This window comes from Lepisosteus oculatus, chromosome 9, assembly GCF_040954835.1.
Source record: "Lepisosteus oculatus isolate fLepOcu1 chromosome 9, fLepOcu1.hap2, whole genome shotgun sequence".
Lineage (NCBI taxonomy): Eukaryota > Metazoa > Chordata > Actinopteri > Semionotiformes > Lepisosteidae > Lepisosteus > Lepisosteus oculatus.
In genome coordinates, this window is record NC_090704.1 from 10,021,003 (window position 1) to 10,039,232 (window position 18,230).

At 36.6% G+C, this 18,230-nt stretch overlaps 1 protein-coding gene across 6 annotated transcripts in view; it reads left to right on the forward strand.

The window, feature by feature from the left end:
- The window catches only part of abca4b (ATP-binding cassette, sub-family A (ABC1), member 4b), a 49,959-nt gene extending 31,740 nt beyond the window's left edge, over positions 1–18,219 (forward strand). For 5 of the 6 annotated variants that reach the window (XM_069194105.1, XM_069194106.1, XM_069194107.1 and 2 more), the window contains 31 exons: positions 69–200; positions 524–663; positions 1,146–1,283; positions 2,033–2,226; positions 2,462–2,573; positions 2,899–3,104; positions 3,686–3,740; positions 4,141–4,224; positions 4,829–5,013; positions 5,262–5,386; positions 5,878–5,976; positions 6,160–6,349; positions 6,675–6,769; positions 8,797–8,829; positions 9,227–9,332; positions 9,540–9,614; positions 9,715–9,884; positions 10,450–10,627; positions 10,714–10,829; positions 11,501–11,648; positions 11,963–12,086; positions 12,719–12,848; positions 13,067–13,187; positions 13,276–13,338; positions 13,428–13,534; positions 14,270–14,411; positions 14,751–14,885; positions 15,198–15,301; positions 15,534–15,626; positions 16,077–16,326; positions 17,050–18,219. In XM_069194105.1, the coding sequence (XP_069050206.1) occupies positions 69–200; positions 524–663; positions 1,146–1,283; positions 2,033–2,226; positions 2,462–2,573; positions 2,899–3,104; positions 3,686–3,740; positions 4,141–4,224; positions 4,829–5,013; positions 5,262–5,386; positions 5,878–5,976; positions 6,160–6,349; positions 6,675–6,769; positions 8,797–8,829; positions 9,227–9,332; positions 9,540–9,614; positions 9,715–9,884; positions 10,450–10,627; positions 10,714–10,829; positions 11,501–11,648; positions 11,963–12,086; positions 12,719–12,848; positions 13,067–13,187; positions 13,276–13,338; positions 13,428–13,534; positions 14,270–14,411; positions 14,751–14,885; positions 15,198–15,301; positions 15,534–15,626; positions 16,077–16,326; positions 17,050–17,175 (3,976 nt within the window). In that variant the 3' untranslated portion in view covers positions 17,176–18,219. The remainder of the gene's footprint in view (positions 1–68; positions 201–523; positions 664–1,145; positions 1,284–2,032; positions 2,227–2,461; positions 2,574–2,898; positions 3,105–3,685; positions 3,741–4,140; positions 4,225–4,828; positions 5,014–5,261; positions 5,387–5,877; positions 5,977–6,159; positions 6,350–6,674; positions 6,770–8,796; positions 8,830–9,226; positions 9,333–9,539; positions 9,615–9,714; positions 9,885–10,449; positions 10,628–10,713; positions 10,830–11,500; positions 11,649–11,962; positions 12,087–12,718; positions 12,849–13,066; positions 13,188–13,275; positions 13,339–13,427; positions 13,535–14,269; positions 14,412–14,750; positions 14,886–15,197; positions 15,302–15,533; positions 15,627–16,076; positions 16,327–17,049) is intronic. The other variant, XM_069194109.1, reaches the window with a different exon arrangement.
- Positions 18,220–18,230: the final 11 nt, after the last annotated feature.

Consider the following 18,230-nt stretch of genomic DNA (forward strand, 5'->3'; position numbering starts at 1 on the left):
GTATCAACTTTTCTGATGATGAAAAGATATTAAGTTTTGGGGACCAGAATCATATTTTTTTTTTCCAGGTCTGTCCTTACTGGCTTGTACCCACCAACCTCAGGAACTGCTTACATCAATGGGAAGGATATCCGCACTGACATTGATACGATTCGCCAGTCCTTGGGCATGTGCCCACAGCACAACATCCTGTTCCACCAGTACGTTCAGGTTTTACTGAGAAACATTTGTTCTGTGCTGTGTAAAAACTTATAAAACGGATTCATTCAATGTAGCCTCATTAAAACCCACAACGTGCATTCCTTTTATAAATGCACCATAATGGCACTTGATGTGAAGTCATCTATTTCTTATGTATTATCAAGTAGCAATATCTAACAAACTGTTCTAATACAACATTAAATTATATGTAATTTTCACTATTAGATGAAACCATATATTAATGGTGAAAGATAATTTTTCAGAGCAAACTAGTTTATTTCTAATACCAGAAGTGTATAATTTTTCCATTATCTTTTCTCAGTTTGACTGTAGCCGAACACATTTTATTTTACTCCCTACTAAAAGGAAAGTCAAATGAAGAGGCTTTGAAAGAGGTTGAAGACATGCTTGAAGATATTGGGCTTCCCCATAAGAGGAATGATGAGGCTCAGAACCTGTCAGGTGCTCATCAAACTCATTTTGTGGAGACTGGAGCTGACGCTTAAATCCACTCAGACACGCAACAAGTATAGCACTTAAAGTCACTGTGTGGTTATAGCTGAGTTATAAAGTAATGGGCCTGATTCTTCAAAGATAAAGTAATGTAAATATATAAGATTATTTTCTGAAAGAGGACTATTGCTAGTAATACAAGTAGTACAAAGTAACAATAACATGTCATTTGGAAATGTACTCCACGAAAACATAGTAAAATGCAGTATATCGCAAATACCACATAATAAAACAGTAATTAATAAGGTATGGTAATTGATCACTATTTGCTGTGAGAACCTAATGCAAATTTACTATGTTAAGCTTCTGTGAGGGCAACAGTTTTGAATCAGTTGCAGAAAACACAGTTGGTAATTTATAGCGCTTCTCTGAGACTTGGAAAATAATATTTGTATTTTCTATTCAGCTGATGTGATTATTTAATATTCAAGGGGGGATGCAGAGAAAACTGTCTGTTGCCATGGCTTTTGTGGGAGGAGCAAAGGTAGTAATTCTGGATGAGCCCACGTCTGGAGTTGATCCCTATTCGAGACGTTCAATTTGGGACCTTCTACTGAAATATCGCTCAGGTAAGCTCAATAGCTACCTCTACTGGTAAACATCTGAAGTTTGCTCTCATGAAAATAATGGAGACTTTATGCCAGTACCAGTAATCTTAATAAATACATATTAGATAAAAAGGTAAAATAACTTCCGGTACATACAGAACATTATTTTTAATCTTTATAAATGTAGTCTGCTGTTTTTATTTAATATGTTCAGGATGTTTATATAAAACTTTAATGATTGGGTTTAGGATAATTCAAACTTTCTCTGACATTTTGAATAATTTGTCTGAAATTTAGCAGACAGTTTTGCCTGATTCTGATGCTGAATCTTTTTTTAATTAATTTATTTTTGATTAGCTCATTTTCATTGACATTGTAAATCACTTATTGATAGGAATAGGTAAAGAGCAAGAGATTGTTTTGTGAAAACAAACATGCGCAGACTCTTTGATGGCAAATGAACTGCTAAATAGTACAGCTTTTAATGCTGTTTAGTTATAACTGTGCATTACAATTGTATTTCAATCCTGTGCCTGTTGAAATTGGGTGTAATCTTCACATTAAACAAAATATAATGTTGTTTTAAAGATGAAGGGACAATTACATTGTTGAACATGCCAAATAATCTATTAGACTCTTAAATCCTACAATCATTATTTGATTATAAGCTGAACATAAAAGAATTGGCCTGCAGAGTCATAGTTATAGTTATAGACTCTTATAGGAATGGTATACTTAGATCGACTACCACCTGCTCTTTTCTTCTCTAGGCAGGACTATCATTCTGTCCACACACCACATGGATGAGGCAGACCTCCTAGGGGACAGGGTGGCCATCATCTCCAAGGGCCAGCTCCTCTGTTGCGGCTCGCCCCTTTTCTTGAAGAATTGTTTTGGCGTCGGCTTCTACCTCACGGTGGTCCGCCGAATGAAAAGTCTCCAACCGGAAAAGAAAAGGGAGGAGGTGATTGTCTCAGCCTTTCCACAATTCCTCCTGACTCCCCCACGTTCTTTTCTTCAGTTTTCAGTCTTTGTCTACAGTGCTGACCAAATGTCAGTTTCCGTTAATCTGTTTACTGAATATCTCCTATTTAAGCAAGGGATAAAAGGAGGCGTAAAAACCACGTGCCCTGAATAATTTTACAATCATCAGGTTAATGTTAAGGATGGCCTTTAACCTCTTATTTTTTCAAATTTAGAACGAGTGTGACTGTAAAACAGATTGTTCCTGCTCGTGCTCAACTTGTACAAGGTTCAAAGAAGACATTAAATCTCAGGCGCAGACCGAGGCTGTGGAACAGGAGCTAGATGGTAAGAAAATGCAAAGACTTCAACAAAATTTCTTATTAGCCCAAAAGCACATTTTAAGGGAAAATTAAACTGGTGTGCTATACAGTGTATGAGTGTAGCTCTGGAAGAGCCTGAATACATTTTCTATTGTGTCATAGTCAGTCTGAACATCATTTGCTTTTGGGCATGGACTTTTTTGTTGAAAGTATTATCAAGTGATATTTTAAAATAGCTGTCATCCAAAACAGTTTGATCTTGTTTTTTAAATATCTGGGATTCATTAACATTTAGGTTGTCAACTCATTTATATGGGAATCATCACATCAGTCATGTTTGTGTATTGCAGGGGATGTTGAAAGTATTACCAGCTTGGTCCATCATCATGTTCCAGAAGCAAAGCTGATCGAGATGATTGGTCACGAGCTGACGTATTTGCTGCCAAACAAGGGTTTCAAGCACAGAGCTTACGCTAGTCTGTTCAGGGAGCTGGAAGAGACTCTGTCTGACATGGGGCTCAGCAGTTTTGGAATCTCAGATACTTCACTGGAGGAGGTAAGTGCAGAGCGGCAGAGCTGGTTGACCTTCTTCCAAACAAATAAACCAAATAAAACGTTTAAGCCTGCTTTATAATTTCAAAGACTTTAATGTCAAAGCACATACTTGTGTTAGGACCATAATACAGCATTACGCTCAGTACTCACAAATGTAATGGACCAAATATGTTTTCTATTCTCGGTCAATACATAATATTCTATGAATGTTCATAATAACCATAGATTTTTGATTAGAGTCCTCAATGGGGAAAAATGGTCAGTTTACTGATTTATTTCATCATTATTTAATTCTTTGTCATCCCAAAACGTGATTTTGTCTTATTATTGAAAAATAACTATATTGATTAATTGAGATGGTAGAAAATTCTTGCTCTGCAATTTCTATAGGTTTAATAATGCCTGAGATAGTGCTCAGTCAGCCCTTTTCTTCAACTCTGCCATCAGATTGCTGTTCCATTCTTAGATATGTTAATTCCGTATAGCCTCATCTGAATAGGGTGTATGTAGTGTTCAAACATTTTATAGCTAAAGCCAATTGCAACCTTATGGAATAAAATAACTCTTGTTTGATTGTTCCAGATATTTCTGAAGGTCACTGCTGATAGTGAAACTTCCAGCACCATGGCAAATCCAGGTAAATAAAGTGGTTAGAGCACATATATTTTTTACGGTATAACCCCCACTTTCATATTTTTATGGTACAGTGTTGAAAAAAAAGGTTTTGTTGAGGGATATCACAAAATACAAGTTACTGTGGGTAAAAATAGAAAACAATCAATAGATCTGCATTCCTACACTGGCAAATAACACTTTCAGAACTCGGCTATAAACTCTGCATTGAATCTATTTAACCAATGTAAGATTTAAGGAAATTAAAAGAGGTAAAATGTGATAGAAATGTTTTCTTTAATGTTTCCTGTTCATCCTTCTGTGTAGTAGAAACATTTCTTCCCTCCTCCTCTTTCCTTATATGTAGCCTGTGATGTCTGTGTCTGATTTTTGTGTTGTGTGTATTTTGTCGATTCCTAATCCAGAGCAATGGATGCTACAGCAGCGGAAATCTCGAGCAAGTCTTTCAGGAGAGAACAAAGTCACAGTTAATGTTGAAGTACCAGAAGGTGAAGAAATAAACAGTATCCTGCTTTAGCTAGATATCTAAAAAATGAAAGAGAAGCAATACATACAGTATGGATCACTTGAAGTGAGATTTATAAACTATGGGATAGCTTTGTCATCTACAAATCTTCAGAAAACATTTGAACATTATGAGTTATAAATACTTAAGGCTATTAACAAACTCTTTTTTGGGGGTGTTGGAACTTTATTAATTCTTGTAACTTTTCTGTCCTGGAGAGAGAGTATATCTTTTTTAAACACTGTCACTTTCAAATCGTTGTCCAGGTTTTTCTTATACTAATATAGCGGAACTTGCTAACTATTTAACAGGTTACACAGCTTGCTTCCATGTATTTCTGCCTTCAAAGATATCACCTTGGAACTTTCATAAATACAGTTCTCCCATGGTAAAGTGTAGCAGTGCTACTTAGTACATTTTGAGTAGTGCTAAAGCAATAGATTTTACTTATTTCTGCAGACTGAAAGGGCTATGAAGTGTGAACCTTGTGTATTTACCATTCCTCTATAAGGATTGTAATGGTATATTCCAGCTAATCCTTATTCCCTCCTAAAACCTTTATAGAACCTATGTGTGTTGATTTGCAGAGACCAACGAGGTCAAGTCAGCAGTAAATGGTCAAAGGGGCACTGGAGATACCCACTCTGATGCCAGTGATGGGAAAGGCTCAAGACAGATCAAAGGGTTAAGCCTGGTCTTGAAGCAGTTCATTGCCCTGCTGATCAAGAGGTTTCACCATGCTACCCGAAGTCACAAGGATTTCTTTGCTCAGGTAGAGCTGTTTTTTTCAAATTAGTATATAACACATATTATTGCTTTTTTGTCGTGCATGTGTATTGACTTATAAGCTACTGGGTTTCATTGCATTTTTGTGCAACAAAAGTCTTAGAGGAGCAAGCTTAAAAAGTCATAAGCTGGTCAGAAGAGAACATAAAAGTGAAATGATTGAACTACTATGCAGTTTTTTTTGCATACATCTCATTTCTGCTGCCTAAACCTCTTGTTCAAAATCTTTTTCAGATTGTTTTGCCAGGAAACTTTGTCCTTTTGGCTCTGTTTTTCACTCTGATTGTTCCCCCCTTTGGTGAATATCCCAGCCTAACTCTGCATCCCTGGATGTATGGGCAGCAGTTTACATTCTTTAGGTATAAACTAAATTAAGAGGGTTACATGTGATCAATAAAAGTCCTCAACAGCTGAAGAATTGGTGATTTTCAGGTTGGAGATATCTGCAATCCCTAAAATTCAGAAGCCTTTGATATAATTAATTTACAATCCAAGCCATATTATAGAACAAAATGTGATATAATTTGAGATGCAAACCCTGAAAGAGAGGCTCATAAACTAAAACAATACTGAAGCAGACTCCATTGTATTGCATATTTAAAGAGTATAAAGTTTTGGGATCACTTGTGTTTAAGGATAGTTACAAATTAGTTGAAATTCAGCTTTACCTATTAGGATTGAATGTAGAGTTCAAGGCTTCTGTAGATTCAGAAATAAAGTTTTGAGGTCAGGAATTGTGTGCTAAAATGTTTGGAATTACATTGAAATTTTAGATCATGGTAAAGTATTAATATTAGGAGTGTTCGTTTGAATTGTCATTAATACCTCTCTATTATTGCTGACTTCACAGTAATGAACAGCCCTCAAATGAACAGATTAAATATTTTGAAGATGTGCTATTAAATAAACCCGGATTTGGAACACCCTGCATGCAGGATGAACCACTTGTGTAAGTAGGGTATTAGAAAAAAATATCCCCTCTAAATAGGCTTTTAACTTCTAGTGACCGCTTAACAAATCTATCAAAAGCAAGCAAAGTGAAAATTAACAGTGATCTCTTCTTTAAAAAAATAGGACTGCTTTTTCCAGCCATCTGAAATTTTACTTTGTCTTTGTAAATGACTCTTTATAGGAACTACCCGTGCAGTAATATCACTACAGACTGGGAGATGCCTCCTGTGTCCCCAGTGGTTACAAACATTCTCCTGAATCCCGAATGGACCCCTCTAAATCCTTCACCCAGCTGTCAGTGCAGCACCAACAAGAAACTTACCATGCTTCCGATCTGCCCTGAGGGAGCAGGGGGCATACCACCACTGCAGGTAAGTTGAATACTGTTTTGTTTTCCCTCTTTTCCAGCTCCAATATTCTACTTATATTTCATTTTCTCAGACAACACCACCTTTAACTACCAGTCAAACAACTCAGTCTTGTTTTTGTTTTTTTCACTTTATACTTTTTCTTGAACTTTCTTGAGCTGAAACCAGCTTGGAATTATATTAAGTGCTTTTCAGAGGATGAAAACAGAAAAATCAAGCTTCAGGCAGTTTTTGCATCCAATATTGTTTTTTGAAATGGGTTATTACTGGGTGTCTAAGGTGAGCATCATTAAAACCTTTCAATATAATCCTTTCTTTTTCTTCACAGAGAATTCAGCCTACCGGCGATATTTTATTGGACTTTACTGGTAGAAACCTGTCTGATTACCTTGTCAAAACTTATCCCATACTCATCAAGACCAGGTACTTTCTGAATACATCGCAAGTTTCTTTTGTGCAAACCATGTCTTAGTTAAATACATATTCAATTTTACTCTGAATCACAGTTCAATCATATCCATTTCAGAAGAGACGTACTAGACCTTTCAGTAGGATGGCCCCTTTGACATATTTTAGAATATAAAAACCTGCAATTATGTGTTGGTTCCATGGATCACTTAGAAGTTTTGAAAAGCACCAAATTAAAGGATCTGCATTTTATTATATACTGTGTGTATACAGTGCCTTGCGAAAGTATTCGGCCCCCTTGAACTTTTCAACCTTTTGCCACATTTCAGGCTTCAAACATAAAGATATAAATTTTTTATTTTATGTGAAGAATCACCAACAAGTGGGACACAATTGTGAAGTGGAACGAAATCTATTGGATTTTTGAAACTTTTTTAACTAATAAAAAAATGAAAAGTGGGGCGTGCAAAATTATTCGGCCCCTTTACTTTCAGTGCAGCAAACTCACTCCAGAAGTTCAGCGAGGATCTCTGAATGATCCAATGTTGTCCTAAATGACTGATGGTGATAAATAGAATCCACCTGTGTGTAATCAAGTCTCTGTATAAATGCACCTGCTCTGTGATAGTCTCAAGGTTCTGTTGAAAGCGCAGAGAGCATCATGAAGACCAAGGAACACACCAGGCAGGTCCGTAATACTGTTGTGGAGAAGTTTAAAGCCAGATTTGGATACAAAAAGATTTCCCAAGCTTCAAACATCCCAAGGAGCACTGTGCAAGCGATCATCTTGAAATGGAAGGAGTATCAGACCACTGCAAATCTACCAAGACCTGGCCGTCCCTCTAAACTTTCAGCTCAGATAAGGAGAAGACTGATCAGAGATGCAGCCAAGAGGCCCATGATCACTCTGGATGAACTGCAGAGAACTACAGCTGAGGTGGGAGAGTCTGTCCATAGGACAACAATCAGTCTTACACTGCACAAATCTGGCCTTTATGGAAGAGTGGCAAGAAGAAAGCCATTTCTCAAAGATATCCATAAAAAGTCTCGTCTAAAGTTTGCCACAAGCCACCTGGGTGACACCCCAAACATGTGGAAGAAGGTGCTCTGGTCAGATGAAACCAAAATCGAACTTTTTGGCCACAATGCAAAACGATATGTTTGGCGTAAAAGCAACACAGCTCATCACCCTCAACACACCATCCCCACTGTCAAACATGGTGGTGGCAGCATCATGGTTTGGGCCTGCTTTTCTTCAGCAGGGACAGGGAAGATGGTTAAAATTGAGGGGAAGATGGATGCAGCCAAATACAGGACCATTCTGGATGAAAACCTGTTGGAGTCTGCAAAAGACCTGAAACTGGGACAGAGATTTATCTTCCAACAAGACAATGATCCCAAACATACAGCAAAATCTACAAAGGAATGGTTCACAAATAAACGTATCCAGGTGTTTGAATGGCCAAGTCAAAGTCCAGACCTGAATCCAATCGAGAATCTGTGGAAAGAGCTGAAAACTGCTGTTCACAAACGCTCTCCATCCAACCTCACTGAGCTCGAGCTGTTTTGCAAGGAAGAATGGGCAAGAATTTCAGTCTCTCGATGTGCAAAACTGATAGAGACATACCCCAAGCGACTTGCAGCTGTAATCGCAGCAAAAGGTGGTTCTACAAAGTATTAACGCAAGGGGGCCGAATAATTTTGCACGCCCCACTTTTCATTTTTTTATTAGTTAAAAAAGTTTCAAAAATCCAATAGATTTCGTTCCACTTCACAATTGTGTCCCACTTGTTGGTGATTCTTCACATAAAATAAAAAAATTATATCTTTATGTTTGAAGCCTGAAATGTGGCAAAAGGTTGAAAAGTTCAAGGGGGCCGAATACTTTCGCAAGGCACTGTATATACAGGTATACTGAGGGGAATTAAAATCACAATAAGAGAGTATAGGAACCAATAGGATTTATCAGATTATTATTGCTTCTCAGTATATTTCACCAATCTCATTTTATTTCAATCACATTTTCTTTTCGTTTATTTCAGTTTAAAGAGCAAATACTGGGTGAACGAACAAAGGTATAGTATAAGCAAAGTTTAAGTATATGCAAAATGTTCACTGTGCAAAACACGCAGAAATAAGTACTAATAATGTCTATACCTGCTCCAAACACTTCCTAATATAGAAAATTGTAACATCATATTCTGCTGTAAAAATATGGTTTTACTTTGAACTAAGTAAAATAAAGTGTAGGATAATGAATAATTTTAGATTTTAAGCAGATGTATTTAGGCTGCTGTGGTCAGAGCAGTGTAAATTCACCATTGAATGTACCAGACTAGATTTACGATACAATATGCAGCTATAGCTTTATGCAGGAATACAGCAGCATTCAAGAGTAACGGAGACTGCTTCATTAATACTCCAAGAGTTCAGGAAAAGGATCTGGCTCAAGTACTTAATGTTCTTCCACAGGTATGGAGGGATTACTTTTGGGGGACAGCTTCCCGTCTTGGACGTAAACCCCGAAACAATACAGGATGTATTTTCTCAACTGGGACATATGCTCAATGTAACGGGGGTAAATGTCAAGTTCTCTCTGCACTTTCAAAAAGAATTCCAAATGGTTACTAAATCTAAAAATAGATCCTTTTTTGCAATGGTTAAGCATGAATGCATATATACATTAAAAGTCTGATAACTTTAAATTATAATTAAAAACATTAATAAATATATTTATTGTGAATGGATATTAATTATTACTTACTGTCTTATAATGTTTTACTAGGGTAACTACACAAAAGCTGTTTTGAAAGAAATAGGACCTTTCCTTAAATACATGGAAAGTGAATATAATGTAAAGGTAGGTACCTCTGTGCATCATCGAGATTTAATTAATGACAAATCAGATTTTGCTCTTAATTAAACACAGATTATGGTTGCACTACACTTCTGTCTTCCAGGTGTGGTACAACAATAAAGGTTGGCATTCCATGGTGTCCTTCTTGAATGTAGCCAACAATGCAATCCTCAGGGCCAACTTGCCACCCGATTCAAATCTGGCAGAGTATGGCATTACAACTATCAATCATCCCTTGAATCTCACCAAAGAGCAGCTCTCTGAAGTCACTGTGTGAGTATCTCAGAATAATACTGTAAAATTACAACTAAAGAAATAATTTATAGTGGAGTAAATATAAAATAACACGTGCCTGTACTTCATTCCAGCAGAGGTTTCTGACAATGCAAAACAATGACTTCATATATATTGCAGCATCTTGCCAATGAGCCGGAGAGTAAGATAGTTATGATCAAGTGATTAAACAGATTTAATTACTTCTCTTTCATTTTGCTTTTGTTGTGTGTTTAGGTGTGTGTTTTTAAAGTTAAAATATAAGTGAAAAAGAGATGTGCACACCCTATGTCAATCAAGCAAACCCTAAGAAATAAAAGCTCTCTGGCTGAAAGGTTAATAACTGTTTTTTTATTAAAAACCATCTTTATACAATCAGTTTATGGTTGAATTGAGAAATATAACTTTGCAAGCATGCAAAGTGAAAACCTGAAGCAGGTAGATACTGTATACACCCCACTAGTTATCAATGCTCTGGAGTAAATCACATTTTACTCTGAAATTCTATCTTTTAATCTGAGCTTGTACCTGATGACAAATTCCGTGTTGGCATTGCCTCATTTAGGCTAACTACTTCTGTGGATGCGGTGGTGGCGATTTGTGTGATCTTCGCTATGTCCTTTGTCCCAGCGAGCTTTGTTCTCTATCTTATTCAAGAGAGGGTCACCAAAGCCAAGCACCTGCAATTTGTCAGTGGAGTCAGTCCAATGATATATTGGATGGCTAATTTCTTTTGGGATATGGTAAGCATCTGTTATATAACTCTGAATTTTCTAGCACATGCCTTTTAAGGTCATTTACTTAATGCTTGTTTCTGCTTATTTTCCAGTTGAATTATTCAGTTAGTACTGCTATGGTTGTTGGGATATTTATTGGCTTTGATAAAAAAGCATATACCTCACCAACCAATCTCCCTGCTCTCGTCGCATTGCTTTTACTCTATGGGTAAGTCACCAAAATACTGAAATGATTCTTTAAGAAAAAGAATGGAATTGATATGGAAAACTATACCGTACTTAACATGCTTTTATTGTTATATGTGCCAGAAATCAGTAATAGCTTCACCTTTAATTCCTAAACTTGTAAGATCACAAAATGTAAGCCAGCCTGAGTTAGCTTCTGTAAAAGCTTTTACATAGCCAGTGTCCCCCTGCATTTTATTTCAGAACCTTTATGGTTTTACCCTTAATAATACTAATTGATGTATGCAAGCTGCTCATTAAATACAGCTTACAATGTCATTAAGTTTGAGTTTGGTGGAGGTAGGAGGGCACAGGGGTTTTATGCTAGGAGATGGTATAAGAAAAACATTAAACTTTAAAACTGGCTCCTCGTTATCAAGTAAAAACTTCATGACAATAGAGGAAGTGCAGTCTACTTTGTTGTCAAAACCAAATGATAAAATCTGGTCTACCCAAATCCCCTGCCCACATAAAAGTTCTTAATACTTTTGCCTTACCCACAAATTACAGGCTTTGAGAAAGAAAAGAGTTTTAACAAGTCACCCCTTTTAATTAAAGATAAATCAATAACACAATAAACACTTCTTTAGATGAGAACTAATAAACTGCTATTTTAATTTCAAGTACATCCTCATTAAGTACTTTATTTTGCAGGTGGTCAGTTACTCCCTTGATGTATCCAGCTTCTTACTTGTTCAATGTGCCCAGCACGGCATATGTATCTCTATCCTGCATCAATCTTTTCATTGGAATCAACAGTAGTGCTGCCACATTTATTTTAGAGCTCTTTGAAAATAACCGGGTATGTAGAAAAAAGTACTGCTTTTATCTCATAGTCAGAACTTGAAGCTGCCAGCCAGTGAAACACTTAAAAGTATCCTACGTGCTGCAATGGATTAAGTTGTGTCCCAAAAAGAATTAGTTCCAGCACGGAGCGGAAATTAATTTGTGCTGGACATATACTGTATTACACATCAGTATCAAATAAATCTAATTTATATTTTGGAGTTAACAGCTCATTGATAGATTTCAGCTTCAGACTTTAAATTCTTTGATTTAGTTAGTTGAAAAGGTAACACTTTTTCTTGTTTGCAAATGCTCTGTTTGATGTTGCAGATGCTTTTGAAGCTTAATGACTTGTTGAAAAAGGTACTTCTAATATTTCCACATTTTTGCCTGGGACGAGGTCTTATTGACCTAGCCATGAATCAGGCAGTGACAGATGTGTATTCGAGGTTTGGTAAGTGTCAGCTTCTACATTTAGAATCAGTAGTATAAAATAACCATGACTCATCAGGAGTGGAACGTTGACATCTAATCAACTCATCCAAGTAATGCTTTTGGGAGTACCAGTTTTTAACTACAGCCCCTCTAACAAACACAACAGCTATGACTGTTCCTTTAAAGCTCCAACAACTAAATCAGACACAAACACAGCTAAATAATAATTAGAACAATTTATGGTTGTGTCTTCAGTTTTTGTGACGTGATTAGCAGTTGCTTCTTTATGTATTTTGAGATGTTTAAACTGTATTGCCTTCAGTGAACCATAAATCATAGAAAAAACATAGTTTAGAGCCTTTATGATAACAGACATTCTGAGGATAATTTTCTTCAAGGTATTTGATTTTTAATTAGCATAATTAAGTACAACTTTTAGCCAACCTATTCTTGTGTATTTCTACCTGTTTTATGGTTTTTTTTCCTGAATGAAGCATACTGTGTACTAAAGCCTAGATTGGAGTTCTGTATGCTTAAAAGCAAATTCCTCATATTGCCGGTGTTTTACTGGACTTATCATTAATATATTGAGATATGGAGATGTGACTGATTTATGCTGATTTGTTTTATTTTTTTACTTTTGCATTAAAGGTGAAGACTACAGATTGGACCCTTTTAGCTGGAATTTTGTTGGAAAGAACCTTTTTTTCATGGCAGTTGAAGGCATTGTGTATTCCACTTTGAATCTATTGATCCAGTACCGTTTCTTTCTTAATCACTGGTGAGTTTACATTGAGGGATGTCGGAAATTATTCTTTGAATTTGGAAGATGTAGATCTTTTATTATACAGGAAAAAGACACAGAAAATACAGACATCTGACAGCAGACTAATATTTATTGATGGGCATTCTGTTTTAATTGTAAGAAATTGAACATTGCATGTATTCTTCTAACTAAAGTGGAAATGTACTTCAATTTACTTATTGCGTTTTGGCCAGGCTGCTGGAGACCAGTAAGGGTACTGTCACTGATGAAGATAAAGATGTTGCGGAGGAGAGGGAAAGGATGTACAAAGGCGGAAGCAAGAATGATATACTCAAAATTAAAGATCTTTCAAAGGTAAAAGGTCAATCCTTCAGATGATAGACATGTTTATTCAAAGAGCTTATTTTGAAGACTGAGGTATCCTTTTCTTCTCCCTGACTAGACGTATATTGGCAGAAGCAGGCCAGCTGTAGACAGAATTTGTGTTGGCGTTCCACCAGGGGAGGTATGTTTCTTCCATACTGATATGTACAGTAGATTACATCTCCTCTCAAAGGACTTGCTTTGTACTTGACCTTCTTTTGTGTCTTTCAGTGCTTTGGCCTCCTGGGTGTCAATGGTGCTGGGAAGACAACTACGTTCAAAATGCTGACCGGAGACACTGACGTTACTTCTGGAGAAGCATCTGTAGTTGGTTACAGGTACTAGATATAAGCAAAATAGAGAAAAATCCCAACCAAAATCACATTAAGTGAAATATATGTTCTGTTAGTCTGCTAAATATTATTTTGTAGGATACTTGAATTTAAAATTCAATAAGAAACACGTTTTTACTAGTGAATAATAAATAAATCCTTATACTTACTGTTTAAAGTGCGTTTCTGGACACTCCACTCAAAGCGTTTTGCAGGTAATGGGGACTCCCATCTACCACCAACCATGTATAGCCCCCACCTGGATAATGCAATGGGAGCCAAAGTGGTCCAATATGCTCCCCACACATCACCTATCAGTGGGGCGGAGAGCAGAGTGATGAGCCAGTTGATAGAAGAAGATTATTAGAAGGCCATTGTTGGTAGAGGCTGGGGGATGGGGGAAAAATGTGTTCAGGACACCAGGGTTAACAGCCCTACTCTTTTCGAGAAATGCCCTGTGAATTTTAATGACCACAGAGAGTCAGGACCTCAGTTTTATGTCACATCCAAAGGATGGCGCCTTTTTTTAAAGTATAGTGTCTCCATCACTATACTAGGGCATTAGGACCCACACAGTCTGCAGGGTGAGCAATCCCTACTGGTAGTAACCTTAGGTTTCCCAGGAGGTCTCGACCATCCAGGTACTGGGCAAGCTCACACCTGCTTAGCCTCAGTGGCCAGTTGTGAGTTGCAGGGTGATCCATGAAATCTGCAGTTTCTTTTCTCTGTTTCACCTCTCAGTATTCTTACCGACATCCTTGATGTGCATCAGAACATGGGCTACTGCCCACAGTTTGACGCTCTTGATGATTTGCTGACGGGCCGTGAGCATCTTTATCTGTATTCCCGGCTCCGTGGAGTCCCAGAGGGAGAGATCAGCAGGGTGAGTCAAGCTTACACAACACCCAGTGAGACAGGCTGCAGTACCTTTCTTGAAGCCTCTGTGCGCACAGTTATCTTCACTTTATGTTTCTGTTTTCCAATGGCACACTGTCATCATTTTATAGGCATGTTTTATGTTATATATTTCATGTTTTTAGTGGCATGTATAGTGCTCATTTAAATTTGCCACAGTCAGTGATATTGTGTTTTGTAGTGCATGCAGACAGTTAATGCCAGCTCAGTTGTTGCTGTAATTAAGATCTCCATAACATTAAAAAAGCAGAGTGAGCAGCAATGCAAGCATGAATATCCAATCTTCTGACAGATGTTTGTGTTTTAGGTGGCTGAATGGGGAATACAGAAACTTGGCCTGTCTGAGTATGCCGACTGTAGTGCAGGGACTTACAGTGGAGGAAACAAACGTAAACTTTCCACAGCTATTGCCCTAATAGGCTGCCCTTCCTTAGTTTTGCTGGTAGGTGGAGCTATAATATAACTATTGGCTTTACTGTTGTGGTTTTCTTCTCCAACCAAATGCCCTACTTTTCTGAGTTTTGTGCTTGATATCATTGATGGTGCTAGATGGTAGAGCATTCCCTTCTGTGCCTGGCATTAAATGTAACAAAAGATTCTCACTATAAACACTATAAAACCTCCCAGCCATGAACCCACATAAAGTATCCTGTGGTTGCCTATTTGTCTTCATAAGGAAACGCTGCTGCAGAATCTACTACACTTTGATATTCAGCCCAGTATTTCACACTGTTTGTTTGCTGTGGATCTTTAGGATGAACCAACAACTGGTATGGATCCACACTCTCGACGCTTTCTGTGGAACTCCATTATGAGTGTTATTCAGGATAAGAGAGCTGTAGTGCTAACATCTCACAGGTAACATGTTAATGTAACTTCATGACTTCCATGCGAACACATGCTGTATTTTAAGATTTATTTGTTTTAATATCGTTTTAATATTTGTTTCATATAATTTGCAACTACTGTATTGCAAGTCATAACAGGGCAGGGCACATCCTATAAAACAGGTTTGCAATTTGCTTGAGAATGTATTACATGACAAGATGATTACATAATCATTCTGACAGCAAATGTGTCTTGTTTCCAGCATGGAAGAGTGTGAAGCTCTTTGCACTCGATTGGCGATTATGGTGAATGGAACATTCAAGTGTCTTGGGACAATCCAGCATCTAAAATACAAGTATGTCAAGCCCAGTTTCAATTTCCATTTCATATGAAAACAGCTTATAGGCATGGTGTTAACAAGGTATGTTCTGAAGTACTTAGCTTAGAAAGAATTATTAGGAGAAAATAAAAAAGTACTGTAATCCCCTCAGGAACACATTTAATAACAGTGATCATTTCTTGAAATCAAGAAAAGAGAAATTGTATTCTTTTTTCCAAGATGACCCCTTGACATTTCGTTTAATGTACTGTTTATTTCTTGTTTACTCAGTATTTATTACAATAAATAATAGGGCTCAAAGGGTGCCAATACTTGATTATTTTAAGTATTTGAGTGCTCTAAATTGCTGCAGCCAACATAAATCCAATTTCATACTGTATCTGATTATTTTTCAAGTTAAAATTTCAGTTCCATTGTCAATGATTTTCACAGGGCATACTTTAATCAAAATGATTTGTCATTCAGATTTGGTGATGGATATGTAGTCACAATGAAAATCAAGGCAGCTAAACCCGGAGTTGTTCCAGACCTAAGCCCAGCTGAAGCTTTTATGGAGGCACACTTTCCTGGCTGTATACAGAGAGAGAAGCATTACAACACACTACAGTACCAAATCCCATCCTCATCTTTGGCCAGGATCTTTCAGCTCGTGGTTTCCAACAAGGAAAACCTCAACATTGAGGATTACTCTGTCTCACAGACCACTCTTGATCAGGTAATTGAGACATTTCTAAACACTTCCTAAAGATTTGTATTTTAATCACATCTTCAATATAATTACTGAAGTGCAAATTATTTTGGATGATTGCTAATCTCAATGAGGGTACATTTATCAAATCACATGATTCAGAATAACCATATATCTTTGAATAAATATTTAAATCCTCAAGCAGTACTGTATATCTGCTATCAATGTTATCGGTTTCCTAAGATCAAAAGTGAGTAAACAGAACAACATTGACTAATTTCTCCAGTCAAATACCATAAACACAAAAATTGTTCTGTTTGATCATCTCTTCCCCTTTCAATGAAATCCATAGCAAGCTAAATTCTATATCTATGATGTGCAGCATTGAATTTAGAGTGTAGATTGTCTTAAACTGCAGTGAGCTGATTGTCTTCAGAGAGAAAAATCATCTACTGTAAGTGTTGGGAATAAAAAAAGCAATACATTTTTGATCTTACATGAAGATATTTAGACTATACCAAACCTAAGATAACTAATTCACTTTTAAAGGATTGGAAAACCAAATGCCAAAAATCAAGAGCAGAGACAACAAGTCATTAAAAGTATTTATTTCCTCTTGTATTTTCCAAATGGTAATACAGATTTTGTAAATCATGAATGCACTTACCAGTTGTTTTGGTTTCATTTGTTCCTTAACCTCTTATGCAGTTGGTCATTCGTCTTTTGTTTCATTGTGATGCTGTTTCCTAGGTGTTTGTGAATTTTGCCAAGCAGCAGTCAGGAGAAGATGAAGATATTACATTGCATCCAAGAGCAGCTGGAGCTAGAAGGGATGTGAGAGTCTCTCCAGCTAATGCTACCCCCCAGAAATCCTAAAACGCGTGCCAATAGCTAAGAACTATTACCATACATCAGGTTTCTTCAGAAGCTGAAGAATTTATTTTTATGGTGCACATGGATAACAATGCCATTTCATTAAAAATTCATTCTTTGCTTAGTTTTTGTGCTTAATGTGTAGAAGAAACATTGCATCACAAATAACATGATTCAGTCATTTTGGCTCAGCTGTGCCTTTGCTACTGTTAGAGTTAAGCAAAATAAAGGCATTTTCACAGAAGGGTTTTTGATATCAGTGTGAATCATATATAAATTCTTCAGCTGCAGAGAAAAAGCAGAATTTCTATGCTTTTGGCAGCACCAAGAACAACATTCCGGTAAGAACCTTTTAAATTCCACAAGTGGGAAACTCCCTACAGTTAACATATAAATGTATACACTAAATCATATCATCAACACTAGAACGTCCCATTGATTTATCAGTGTATATGTAAGAACATGTAAGTAAATAATCTCTTTATCTGTTGATTGGGGCAAGTTTATTTTTGCTGTTTTGAAAGCAAATTAGTATTTTTCATATAAAGAATTATTTTTATGATATTAAAAAATACTTTACTGAGGCTTAGAACAAATTCATGTACATTACCTGTCATTTATTATGCTTTTGTTAGACCTTTGCAATGCATGATGGGTAAAATGCTTGCACTATAAAGATTGTTACTTAGGGATTGGTGCAATCGTGGGATGTGAAATGACAGAATAGACTTGTGGTTTATCCATGTACCCTAAGAGAGATGCAGAAGTTGTAAAGACAAATACAGAAAGGCAATTGCCACATGGGTTTGGTTATTGCTTTTCTTTTGTATATCTTGAAGAGAGATAAAGCTATTATCTTGACAGACCTGAAACTGCTGTTATGTACTTGTTTAAATATAAACACCATACACATAAAATCGAGATATTTTTTTTGTATGAATTGTACATATTATATTGTTTCCTGCATTGTGTGGACTTGTGACAAAGACTTAACAAAGAATCTGACCCACTTTTAGTTTAATAATTCAAATATTTTATTCAAAATGTACACTCTGGAT